Genomic DNA, 13,141 nt, shown 5'->3' on the forward strand with positions numbered 1-13,141 from the left:
GGCTTTGTGTCCATTTGAATCGCTCTCTCCGTATTTGTGTGTTCGCCAAAACTGCCACAGCTGACCCCCCTTGTTGTCGTCGGTGCAACTGGAACTGTCTGTCTCATGTTCTATGACTGACATCTCTTTAGACGCAAGGAACACAGGAACATGGAAATAAGGGGGAACACTTATTGAATTGATGACAATTCAAACGCAAGCTTCTATTCATGAGAAGTAAATCTCACTCCAACCGTCGCAGCTGTCCTCACCCGGACCATTCCTTCAGGTGTCGGCCGGCACACTTAAACTTCAGTTCAATGAGCAGCGGGTGTGTTCCTATCATTTAGTTATTATGATGTTTCTCTCAGGAGTTTTCTATTAAAAACACTCCTAAAACCACAATCTTTATGTCCACATCGACATAAAGATCAAGTGCAGATTTTTTTTTAATCTTCAGGTATAGGGTCTCTGACTCAAACCTCAATATTTTCTTTTTTGATGCCTTTCTCGTTGCCTTTTGGCTCTCCAGTAACTCGCTGTACTGTTCCACACTTGCTCCCATAGATTTGAGACTTGTATAATGGTGCCTAAATGTGCACATATACAGTCCTTTTATTTATGAATCAATGAGTCATCATAAGATCTAAAAAAAAAAGAATCTTAATTCATGAATCTGAAGAGTCATGGCGTCTTTTATTTTGTCACTGCAGAAGTGGAAACCCTGCATACGTCACATGCTAATATTAGTGCTGGATGTCAATCCAATCCGGCATAAATTCATTCACAATTGAAATAAAGTAACACGTTAGATTCAGCTTCACACAGAGACACACGGATGTAGGTACACAGACAATTATGCCATCATCATTAACACATAATTGGATCATCCAAACTCATTTTCATACTAGAATCTCTCAAATTATACCCTCCACAAACATGCACATGAACATGGAACTCACTTATACAAGACCCCTTGATCACTTTGTCTCACAAACCATGCTAAAACTGCCACATAATCAATGAGGGTGAGACACACAAAGCTAATGAGACTCTCCTGAGTGACGTCAGTATGAAAAAAGATTCTCTCTCTGCTACGTTTGTTCACTCTGTCTGTTTTTCATTAAATATTCTGGAGGTTTTCTTTGTTTTGAGGTTCCACGACCAGATGAGCTCGGAGTGTATCTTTGAAAAGTATGTATTCTGTCCATGTGTACATAGGAAGATGTTAGTTTGCCTCAGACTCCTTAGTATGTAGCCTGCTCTTGTAGCTGGTGTTTTTTTTTTTTTATTTCAGTCTGTCACATTCACTGGAAAAAGTCTTTCTCACTTTTTTACCTCCAACTGTCCCCAGGTAAACAGTCATCCTGAACCTGTGTCCCAGCCCATGAGCCTCCAGCAGCCCCCTCCATCTCAGTACAACATGCCAGAACGGGACAAGCAGCTGCTGTTCTCTGAATTTGAAGATCTCAGTGCCTCCTTCCGCAGCCTTTACAAGTCCGTCTTTGAACAGTCCTTCAGCCAGCAAGGTGAGACTCTTGTTTGAACTTTACTTATTAATTAATCTGGGCTTGTTTTGAATGGGGTTGGCTTTATTTTATTTATTTACTAATCAATCTATACCAACTTAATGAAGTCACAAAGTTTCGCACTAACAAAATGTTGGAATGTGATTTCATGCTTCATTACTTTATTTCTCTACACAACTGCTGGACTGTCAGTCTACAGTTTTCATGCTGCGGGAGTTTTCATATGTTCCCTATCCAGAGGAAAACGGAAGTTTTAAATCATTAAAAATGGTTAAATCGGCACACAGTACATTCTGTACTGTCTGTAAATTGCCGACATTCTGACCAGATGAAGGGTCTGATATACAACACACATAATGTGTTGGGGAAAGGAGAAAAGCAATCAAAACAAACTTGAAAATGCTCATCTGACTTCTGTCCAAAAGCGACTCCAGGGATGTGAATGTAGCATGTACAATTATGAAATGGTTACGTCAGAGACTATCCAAAAAGACGATGGGCTTCGCATCATGAGTATATGTTTTGTCCCTGTTGGTTGTTTTGTGCTTGGAAGTGAATCCGGTTTGGGGTAAATCATCTGAATGATGTGTCATTAAGGTGGAGAATTTGTGTAATACACAATATGCTGCCGTGGTAGAGCACAGCTTTTAAAAGCCCACGAGCCCCTGGTAGATCCTAATGCAGTTCTTCTTCTAATCTGATTGACTGATAAACAAAGAGCTCTTGACAAGAGGGTTAGGAACAAAGTACACGGAGCTTTCTGCGCCTAACCTACTTTCTCAAATCAAATGCGTTCATGCTAATATTTTCAAAGACCTCCTCTGGTTTTTAATCTATCATCTATGTTGCATTAGTTCAAAGTGGTTACCTCTTTCATATAAATAAAAGTGAAATCTCTTAGTCAGACAAGCTCCTGCAATTTGAAAGCGTAAATAATCGAGCGAGAGGATTTCACACTCTGCCGCTGTAGACAGTCAGCTAATTCACTGGCTTTGATAATAGGTAATGAGCTCGCATTATTATTCTGCTGCTGCGTTAATTGCTTTCTGTATTTCCCTGGTTGGACAATGGGCTTTCTGTGCCGATAAGAGATGCACCTTTGTCAACCCTGCAGTGAGTGTTGCGTGCAGATTGTGGAGGTGCACGGCTCTAAAAGCACTCCAGTGGAATGGGTTTACGGTGCCAAAGCTGTGAAGGACGGGGCCTCTCAAGACCACTCCCCACTCCTCTGATGAGTGCAGTTGGGTGTGCAGATGTTTTTCCTCCAGTCATGTCTGTTAAGTAGCCGCGACGCAGCACAATGGATTTGTCAAAGACGATCCAGAGCCGTCGTGCTGCTGAGGAGTAACGACGGCAGCTTGGACTCGTGAACCTCGGAGACACGAACCGATGCTGAGTCATTCCCTCGTTCGACAAAATGGCAGCTGCTCGGTCTCATGTGTAGAACACTGGAGGCCCATGTCACGTTAGACACTGATATGAATGTCCTTGAATGTGTGGCTGCCTCTGCATGGCCATGTTTTATATTTCTCATAACTACAGGTCACTTTATTTGTGTTTTTATGTGTCAGTATTAAGTTACATTTAAAAGATATCGACGGTGATTATCTGTGTTTTATCCAAGCTGTTTGCCTTAACTCTTGAGGCCGTATGAATCGATCCAGGTTAAATCTGAAAGTCAGACCCGCTTTGGAAACCAATCATTATTGAATGTATTTTGTATGTATTTTGCCCTACTAAACTGAACCAGTTTCTTTTATGATTCTTAATTTTAAAATGCAATTATAAGCACTGTATTCTATGTGTGTGAGCCATTTTTGCTTCCAATTATGAAACTGCCATTTCAATTTTAATAATTTCATCAGCCATTTTCAGTATTCTAATCTAGATTCTTTCAAAACTTCATAAAGATCATCATTAATCACTGTAAGTTGCTTTTCGGAAGCGTATTTTGTGGTTATGGTGTATGGTGTTATGGCGACTTCGTGAGTGAAATCGGGATCCCATTTACTGCACGGATTTAATTCACTCACTTTTGTATTTCTAGGTCTGATGGGAATCCCGTCTGATTCCACCCAGCAGACCCACAACTCCTGCTCCTATCAACACTCCCCCAGTGGCACCATTAACACTCAGAACAGCCTGTCCAACAACCAAACTAACAATCACCCCAACAACCACTCCAACAACAGTGGCCAGGTGCCCCTTTCTCACCCTACCCAAGCCCATCCGGGCCACGGCTCGCCACACACGCAGCACCTCCCGCAGCACGGCGGAGCGCACAATCCACACAACCCACACAATCAGCACAACCAACACACTCAGCACAACCAGCACCCTCAGCACAGTCAGCACCCGCAGCACACCGCACACTCGCAGCACGGCCAGCACCCGTCCCACGGCCCTCACCCTCAGCAACACCCGGCGCACCCCTCTCAGCACACAGCGCACAGCCAGCACCCGTCACAGCACGGACAGCAGCATCAGAGCCTCTCCCACCAGCCACATCCCACCCAGCAACAACTGGCCTGCAATCCAGGTGAGACCGTCCATCATTGGCTTCATCGATGTCATCTCTCCACATTCATCTCGTGGATTTGTAAAGGAAGACTTGTTTACAGCCCAGTTATGCTTTTATTAGTCATAATAAATTGCTGGCACACAATTTAATGAGCTCTGCTGTAAATCATCGTCTGATATATATCATCTGTGATGTGTGTGTGTGAGAACAAAGCGTCTCTGCAGCCTTTGAGCAAAGCTGTAGGCCTGCACTCTTCCAGAGTTTGCTGGCTCCTCCTAGTGGCTGCGAGTTTTATAGCAGGCCACTGTTGAATTTGGTGCGGGATTGTAATTTATTTGGTGCCACAAGCTTGTCTCCACAGCCATGAAATATGAATCACGCGAAGGTTTACAGCTGCATCCTGCGGTGGCTGATAATGAGGAGCGAATCTGCGCTTGTTGGCAAAGTGTCCGTGAGAATCCTTCAGTCAAAATGTGATATTTGCTGTTGCAGGTTTACTGTCGGACTGGTACCCGAATCTGGACGCACTGAAAGAAAGCTGTCGTATCGCAAGCAGCTATAACTGGGCAGATGTCGACCTTTCACCTTTCCAGGGTAGGGGTGTATTTTTATGTTTGTTTCTTTCACTTTGTCCAACGTGAAGCCTTTGTGACACGTATGGAGCTTGTGCGTCCAAAATCCTCCTGTGTTCCATCATAAACCGGCAGCTGTCGCAGCATCGCGTCTGTGCGTTTGATTGAGTGCTGACGTCAAGTTGATTACCGGTTTAATTAAACTGAGCTCTTCAATTAAATATCGCTGCCTTCCACTTTAATTACCAAAACACTGAGCTCAGCAGGTCAGTTTATCTAATTAGGATCCAAAATAGCAAAGTAAGATGTTTCTCTTCACATCGGCCTCGGAAGGGCAGCGAAATAACGGAATGGATGGAGACGATTTTGTGTCTTCAATGAATGACTGGCGATTTTATTTTGAATGTTTGTTGTGCTGTAGGTTTAAGAGAAAGTATGAGACAAGCGGAGTTGAACAACTGGTCCCTGGAGCCCACCCAAATTGCAGACCTCTGCTCATCTATCAACCAGTTCTTTGCTCGCACCGGTGTCATCCAGCCGCAAGCGCCAGTGCAGTCTCCCATCTGCCACAGCTCCATGCACCCCAACAAACCCAGCCAGCACCTCGCCACAGGTTTGACCTCTGAACCCATCTACCTTCATGTTCTCCTATCATCTCTATCTTCAAGGAGGTTATATGATCATCAGCGTTTATCTCTCTGTCCGAAAAGCCCATCCAGATTTCAAGTAAATTATGAGGAAAATGAATTCTGAATCAGTTCTGAATGCATCTCAGTCCAGATCCACAAATCCTGTGAAGGACCCATATTGTGGTGCAGTAGGAGTCACACTGCGCATTGTATTGTTAAAATAAATGTAGCGGATTAATATTGTGTAGGGAGAAAAAAAGATTCACTATGTTGTTGTACACAAGCTGCTTGGGGGAAGTCTGCACTCACCCAAGTGTTTTTCATGTTAAAGCCACAAAGGACATCACTGGCATCCCACATACTTGTTCAGATGCTGCATCTTCATGGACCACTATTGAATTAGTGCCGAACCTGAATGAAGGTTCATATAAATTTGTCTTTCAGAATGAAATGAGTGGATTCAATTCAGTCCAAAATAGATTTTGTTGGGATCAAGAACTCCTCTGTGGTTTATGCATGTACGCACCTGATCCGATCATCTCTCCATGTCTGGACTGATTTGTGTGTCACTGCTCAGTCATTTTTTTTAATTATTATGTTTATTATTATTATTTTTTTTTTAAATCAACATCACAATGTAATAGAGTACGTTTTTATTTTTTTCTTTTATCATCTAAAATGCTTAAAAAACAACAGCGTGCCACAGAGCTAATGCAAGCTCTCATAGTGCAGTAGAAAACCCACTCCACTAGCACCATGGCTTGAGCAGTGACAGCACCATCTGATGGCCAAGCAGTAGCAGATGGACACCAGTCAGAGTTGAGTTGATTTATACTGTCTGTCACATGTTCCACGTTAGCTCTTTATGTGGTCATTTCCTCTTGTCCGTGGTGTCATGTGTCGAGCACGACCATTCTGTTTTAGCATCAAAGTTGACATAGTGTTCAAATTGACTTTGCTTTACATCAACCTACAATTTATTTATTTTTACGGTTCAATAGTTAGCCAAAGGTATGTTAGTCATTTCAATGTATACATCAATTCATCCCATCATGGCTTACACATGGCTTAAAGGGAACAAGTGTATACATGGACTGCGTAGGGAATTTCCACACTGGGACAAATAAAGGACATCTAATCTAATTTTAGTCATAATATTGAATGATTATTGCTTGTCTCCAGTGAATATTAAAGAAAGCAAATTTCCCTGCCAAAAAAAAAAAATGCCCGCTGAATAGCAATGGCAATAATCGTTCAGCACGAGCCGCTGGACATGTTAACCCTAGGTGACCAGAACTGTAGATTCATTCTTAACAAACACAGGCTGCACCGCTGCAGATCTGCCAGCATCAACAGTTGTTTGTTTACAGATGGATGGTCTGTTCCTCCACGCTGCCACATGACACGGACTTCTGCTCTGATGTTCACAAACATTAGTTGGAATACTTCACGGTGCAAAGACGCCGTTTCCTGAAATATGACTGATTGAAGTATCTTTCCAGAAAAGATGGACAGCATTTGTCTTGGGAGCTATTGTGATACTTTTAGACACTTACCTGTGAAGCCTGAAGATAGTATTTGAATTATGTAAACCTCCTCTGCTGAGCTCCATTCATATTTACTGATGAGCTGCCCCTCCACCATTGGTTTTATTCTGAAAGCTGATTTCCCTTTCCTGTGATACTGTCATTTTAGGAAATCTCTACATGGACTCCAGACAGAGCATGTCCATGATGGGTCCTCCAGGATATCCTCACATGCCCCCGATGAGTAGCGCAGGACCCACTATGACAGGTAAGGCTTTTTGAATTTCTTTTTAGCTATAACCACGTATGCATTACATGCTAGTCACGCACTTATTTGGGCTTATGGGGTTCCAGAAGAAAAGTTTATATATTAGAGAGTTGCCTGATGTGAGGCTGTTCTTGTTCCCCTGCCGTCTCACCTCCGTCCCGGCCTCTGTGTCCTCCAGGTCACCATGCTCAGATGAACCCGCAGCACATGATCCCCACTAGGAACTTCCAGATGCATCATCGCTTGCCGCCCGATGACATCCAGGACGATTTTGACTGGGACTCCATCGTCTAGCTCACCTGGCCTCTTTCTGCAAACACTAGCAAGCAAGGAGAGGAGGTGGCGGCGGCGGGAGGAAGCCGGGCTGAAGTGAAGGGCTGCCGGAGGAGGGGGCCGCTGAGGGAGAGTCGCCGGAGAACTCTTGACAAGTTTGGGAGGGAACGACTTCACAGTCGGGACATTTTTACACCAGAAAAATTTGAAACGAGTTACTTTGAAGACAATCACATTTAGCCGGACATGTTAAAGTGTAGATCACGTTCAAGCTCCTCAGTTCCTCTGCACACCCCGACCAGCAGCCCCTCCCCGACCCACCGCTCCGTAACCGTGATGTGATTTGAGCGACGTGTTCAGCTTGTGATTCTTCTCGTGTTGACTTTGGCCTCAGCTGCCTCGTGGATGAGTTTATCTCTGTCTAACTTTTTGTTTTGTTATTCATAGAGAAACACAGGCCGTCTCTGTGAGTAATGCGACGGTGCTCGCCGCTCACTTTTTGGAGAGCAGTCTGGCTGCACAGGTGGAGATGTTGGGTTTACATGAAGCCCAGGTCTGAACAGGGTGAAACTTTTTCAAGCAGGATTCATGAAAGAATCGCGGGCAGCAAATGCGGTGTGGTTCTGGCGGACGGAGTGAGAACAGCAGCGCTTTGTTCCCTTTTTGACCGTCTGTCTTCAAGCGTTCATAAGTGGTTTTCACGAATTCAAGCCAAAGTTTAGAATGATCATTCTCTGTCAGCTTCTGTTTGAGTATTTTCACCTGCTAGTCAACGCTGGAACGACATGATTTACATTTCAGAATTGCCTACAGCTGCTTAGATTCAGCTGGGATTCAAACGATTGTCCTATCGACCATAAACTGCAGCCATGTTGTCTCTGGTTCTGACGGTCTGAGGAGGGTACTGTGACCTCACTGCAGCAGGAGGGGAGTTGCTTTTGGTCACACATGTACGTGGTATATTTCCAATGCAGACCACCAAAGTGTTCAAAGTATTGACCGTCGTGTGAGTAGTATTTTCTGTATATTACTGCAGAACAAATCCTATTCTTAAATTTTGGTTGACGTTCCCTAATCCGAAAGCAAGTTCCTTTTGCCCTGAACGACCAGTCGCCCATTCGTCATCTACATATGCTTTGTTTCAAACGAATGCGATATTCAACTTATTTAATTTGCATGTTTTGAACCATCAAAATCCCCATGAGAGTCAGATAGTGGTGAGCAAGATCTTTGCTACTGTTGTGTGTCCGAACTCCAACTCTGGTCTGTACATGTTGAGTTCATGGTCAATAGGGTCGATCTGAATTCCAAAACGTTTTTATCCGTCATCCACTTGAAGTTTCAAACTCACCCCTGGTCACAAAAATGAAATGATGGGAAAACACCTTCTCTTGAAGAGACCTGTTGTCCTGCAATCCAACGGCTTGTACACAATCTTACTGGGATGAGAAATGGGATTCATAAAGCGGTGTACGTGTGCGCGTCGGCGTTTGGGTTTTTATTGTGGTTTTAGGGCTTTGATTGATGGCTGCAATCATCTCTGAGCACAAAAGCAGATGCAGGCGCCGATTGAAGACAATCGTGCGTGAGGCTTTTTCCGAGGCGGTTTCACAAGCACAGAAGGTGACCCCCACTTTTGGATTGTTTTTTGACCAGATGATTGAATGAATGAGAGGGAGTCTCTGTCACGTCCACTGTTTCCCTGTGTCATCTGTTGGATTTGCCCTCAGTCAAGAATGATGCAGGCTTATCTCGGTGTTGTAACTTGGTTTAACGTTGGACTTGGTGTCATATGATGCAGGTGAGAGTGAGGATTTACTCGTGAGGTCTGGTTCAGATAAGTTACACTTAATATTCACGATATTTACCAAATTTAACCAGTGAATCCATTTCCCTTCATCTCGTATACTACTCAGATTTCTTCCCAAAAATTTCATTTTGGAAAAAAAAGACTTGTTTGTGGTTGTGTGTCTGATTTGCAGTAGTGCTGGGAGAAGTCATGTTCCTATCAGTTGGAAAAAAAAGTGCACCAAAAATGGTTAAAACATCTAGGGAAATTGATACATTAAAAAAAAAAACTTGGAAATAATTCCTGCCTAATTTCCTAAACTCTAAAAACTCTATTGTGCTGAATATTAAATTGTTCTGTGAAATTGTTTTATGAGCAAAAGCTTATACGCGACCAATTTTGAGATTTTTTTTTTTTTTCATTTAAAAAATTAGTATTAAATGAATTCATTAAAAGTATGTTCATCTCAATTCATGGTTTATTAACAGTAGATTAATCTGCAGTTCTCAGTCTGGACATTGAAATTTTGGATTCACTGTTATTATATACCAGTGCTTTGTTTTCTCTTTTGAATTGGCCTGAAACTCCAAAAAAGTGAACAAGAAAGTCGCAGCTTTAATTCAGTTTCCCTGCTGCGAGGCCTTGACTGAGGCCTTGCATCTTAAATGTGTGATGGAAAACATTTCCATCAATATTAAGTTAATATTAATATTATTCAGGCGGGAAAATTGGTGACCATGACATCACGATAAACCTCCGCTGAAGTTAATGGGTTGTGAAACTCGAGGCCTGTGGGCCATATGTGGGTCAATCATCGCATAGTAGTCCGCAAAAAAAAAAGTTTTTAAAAAGCAGTTTAAGCCACTAGTTGACCAAACATTTAAGCAGTGTGTCCTGCTTGTTTTTAACCGGTGTCTTTGTTGAGCTAGTTTCAGGTCACAGCACACACTGATCTCATCTGTCACTCAGCCACAAATCAAGCCACTAAACAAAATAAATGCCATGTTTGTGACTCCGTGACTGGGTGCCTTGTATTTCAGTCAGAAGATTTCAAACGGTAACTGGCCTTGTAGCATGACGGCAGTTTGACTTAAATGTATTTCTGTGGATCGTTCCGTGTTAGTTATCAACAGAAGAACTAGTGGAGGGCACATGTGACCATCCAGTGCAGTGAGTTTTACATTGTAGCCACTTTAAATTTGACTAAAAAGGAAAGTTTAAAGTTACTTTGATAATCAAAACGCAGCCTTGAAATATTCACTTGTTGACTTTTTCAATCTTACTTGGCCTTAATACTGACTTGATGTTGAGTTTAAATTTGCCTCTTTGGGAGAAGAATTTAGGATTGAATCAAGTGAATTCAAGCTGCAACCCACATTATTGTCATATCATCATCATGCGAATCTGCATCGTGGTTGGTTGCTGAAATTCCATGGAGTTTGTGTGTATGTGTGTGTGTTTGCCAAAGGACTGCAAATGGAGTTAGTTTTGCAGACGTTGCCTGGAGTGTGTTCGGGTGCTTCCCGGTGAAGATGGAGAACACACCTTTTGAGATCAGGTTGGAGACGCTGCTGCAGTAGAAAGGCGACGACTGCATCACGGTCATGAGTGTGTTTTGAACGCCGCCGGACATGAACCTGCCAGAGAGATTACATTCAACACAGGACTGGGAAAAAGAAAAAGGGTTCAAATGGGAAAAGCTCTGTGACAATTTTGGGAGAAACTGCCAACAAGTACTGCTGATCGGGGCCTGGTCTATTCAGTGCTGGTGTGTCGTGCTTGTACATAAACGTCTTTTTCAATCGTCCCTCTTTCCTCTCGGGGGCGGGGTGGACAGAGAAGAGGGAGAAGAGTATTTTGTTATCGTCCAATCAGAGGGTGACAGTATGTAAATATCTATATTGTATATATGTGATGAAAATGGCTTTTTGTGTGACACTACCTTTGACCTGTACTATGGTTCTACATTCAGTGTTTCAGTGTTGATAATATATATTTGCTTTGTGTTGAATTTTTATTTCGTCTCTCGTCATTTCCTGTCTTTTTTTTTTCCCCTTCTCCGACTTGTCCCTTTCCGTTTTGTTTCTTTCTGTTTATTGCACGGTTTATTACTTTGGTCGTCCCTCGAGGTGACTCAGCTACTCTTTGTATTCGTTTAGTGCTGTAAAATAACTCAAGTGTTATCAGACTTGTCCATACCAGCTCCCACCCCTCTCTCCCCCCCTCCTCCCCCAATATGCATGAATGGCACTTAAAAGAAATAAAATATGGTAACATCACTGTGGAATTCTGTTTTGGGTTTAATGTCCTCAACCATGACGCCATGCATTCACTGGTTCACAGCCTCTGTTGGTCGAAAAAGGATATGATTGACATTAGTTATTTTTTTTAATGTATTTAGGATTTTTTTTTACATAGATGATATTAACTGTATCAAAATCATGATGGGGAGTTAAAGAATGTTTCAACCTATTATGTTATTTGTGTGTTTCACTTTTACTTTAATTTGTTCAATGTATTTTAAAACATTTTTATATTTATATTCATATATTTATATTATTTATTTATTATATTGTTTCTTCATTTAAAAAAAAAAGTATTTATCTCATTTTATATTTCGATTTATTTTCAGTCTTTTTCCTTCTCTGATATTTTCCTCTTCAGATGTCATCTTTTTTTTTTTTTTTTTTTTTTAAATCATAGTTTTTATTAAGAATGGAGAGTTGGGGGTCACCAAGGCTCCTGTCGTAACCTGGCAGCTGAATTAAGTGTAAAACAAACTGACTTGAATCAGGCTTGAATATTGAAGGTCCAAAAAATGGAATCAAACCGAGCAGCAAAGAGACAAACTTGACTCTTTGCTTAATGAGGTGAAAAAGCAGCACAAACTTGAAATGTGACCAATAAAACTTTGATGTCACAGCAGCAGGAAGTGCATCTATTTTTAAAGGCATTATTCATTTGTGCATATTTACCACTTATCTCTTTTTCATGAAGTCAAATTATTAATCTATATTTATGGTTAATTACCTTTCATATTTTTAAATTCAAAGTAGCTCAGAATAAATGTTCCACTAAGATTTGTAAGTGGAAACACAGCCTGTTTTTTTTTGTGGAAGGTATTTTTAAAAACGAAAACCTACATTTATGTAACCATGGTGGAGATCACCTGTGACCCAGAACAAACAAAAGAGATGTTCTGATCCAGCTGATCTCATGAGGACATTTACTCACCAGGTCCTCAGACACCTTTTGAACTACTTTTATCCTGGATTCAGCTGTGTACCTGAGAACTGTTCAAGTAAGTCGAGAGGAAAATGATAATAATCAATAGAAGGAAGAAACAAGTCAACGTGAAATGAAAACTGAAATATCACATATTTAATATTGCATCGCAATGTGCATTCAAACAAATTGATCTTTTTAAAATAATGCATACGATACATTCACAGCCTCAAATTAAAATAGAACAAAAAAGGTAAAAACGGGACATCAGATGTATATAATTAAATTTAAATGTTATTAATGGTGCTGAGCCAGAAGGAGGAGCAAATATTACTTTCCAACCTTCATTTATTTCCAAGCATTTTCCATTATTAAAACAGCGAATTAACATTAATACTGCCTAAATATATCCTTTGAAATAATCATTTTAAAACCTCTGGAAATATGTCATCCGATCATGAATGTATGGCTATCGATTTTTCATAATAAACCATCTATTCATATGTGTATTGGCAGCAGATTTGCCTGTAATGAATCATTGAAAAGCTACTGACTATAGTGAGTGTTCAGTGAAAGTTTGCTCTAAATAACACGTTAACATGACTATTAACAGGGAATAAGCGAGGCATGAGCTTATTCCTAGTTGATGTTTCCAAATAAACAAATGAAATTGTCGCAATTTTGATCAGTGCCATCATTTCTACAGAAGAAATTACAGAATTAAAATAGAATTTAAAAAAAAAACATTTCATACAGACTATTTGCCTTCATCTATAAATTCATACAATACTTATAAATGTGAGATTTTATTCAATGGCTGATGCGTTTTG

The 13,141-nt window shown here is 41.2% G+C and overlaps 1 protein-coding gene across 1 annotated transcript in view; it reads left to right on the plus strand.

The window, feature by feature from the left end:
* foxj3 (forkhead box J3) overlaps positions 1 to 11,298 on the plus strand; it is a 75,007-nt gene extending 63,709 nt beyond the window's left edge. The window contains exons 7-12 of the mRNA XM_053866991.1: positions 1,334 to 1,508; positions 3,556 to 4,047; positions 4,522 to 4,623; positions 5,023 to 5,214; positions 6,926 to 7,024; positions 7,203 to 11,298. Coding sequence (XP_053722966.1) covers positions 1,334 to 1,508; positions 3,556 to 4,047; positions 4,522 to 4,623; positions 5,023 to 5,214; positions 6,926 to 7,024; positions 7,203 to 7,318 — 1,176 coding nt within the window. The 3' untranslated portion in view covers positions 7,319 to 11,298. The remainder of the gene's footprint in view (positions 1 to 1,333; positions 1,509 to 3,555; positions 4,048 to 4,521; positions 4,624 to 5,022; positions 5,215 to 6,925; positions 7,025 to 7,202) is intronic.
* The last annotated feature ends 1,843 nt before the right edge of the window (positions 11,299 to 13,141 follow it).

Source organism: Synchiropus splendidus, chromosome 6 (assembly GCF_027744825.2).
Source record: "Synchiropus splendidus isolate RoL2022-P1 chromosome 6, RoL_Sspl_1.0, whole genome shotgun sequence".
NCBI lineage: Eukaryota > Metazoa > Chordata > Actinopteri > Syngnathiformes > Callionymidae > Synchiropus > Synchiropus splendidus.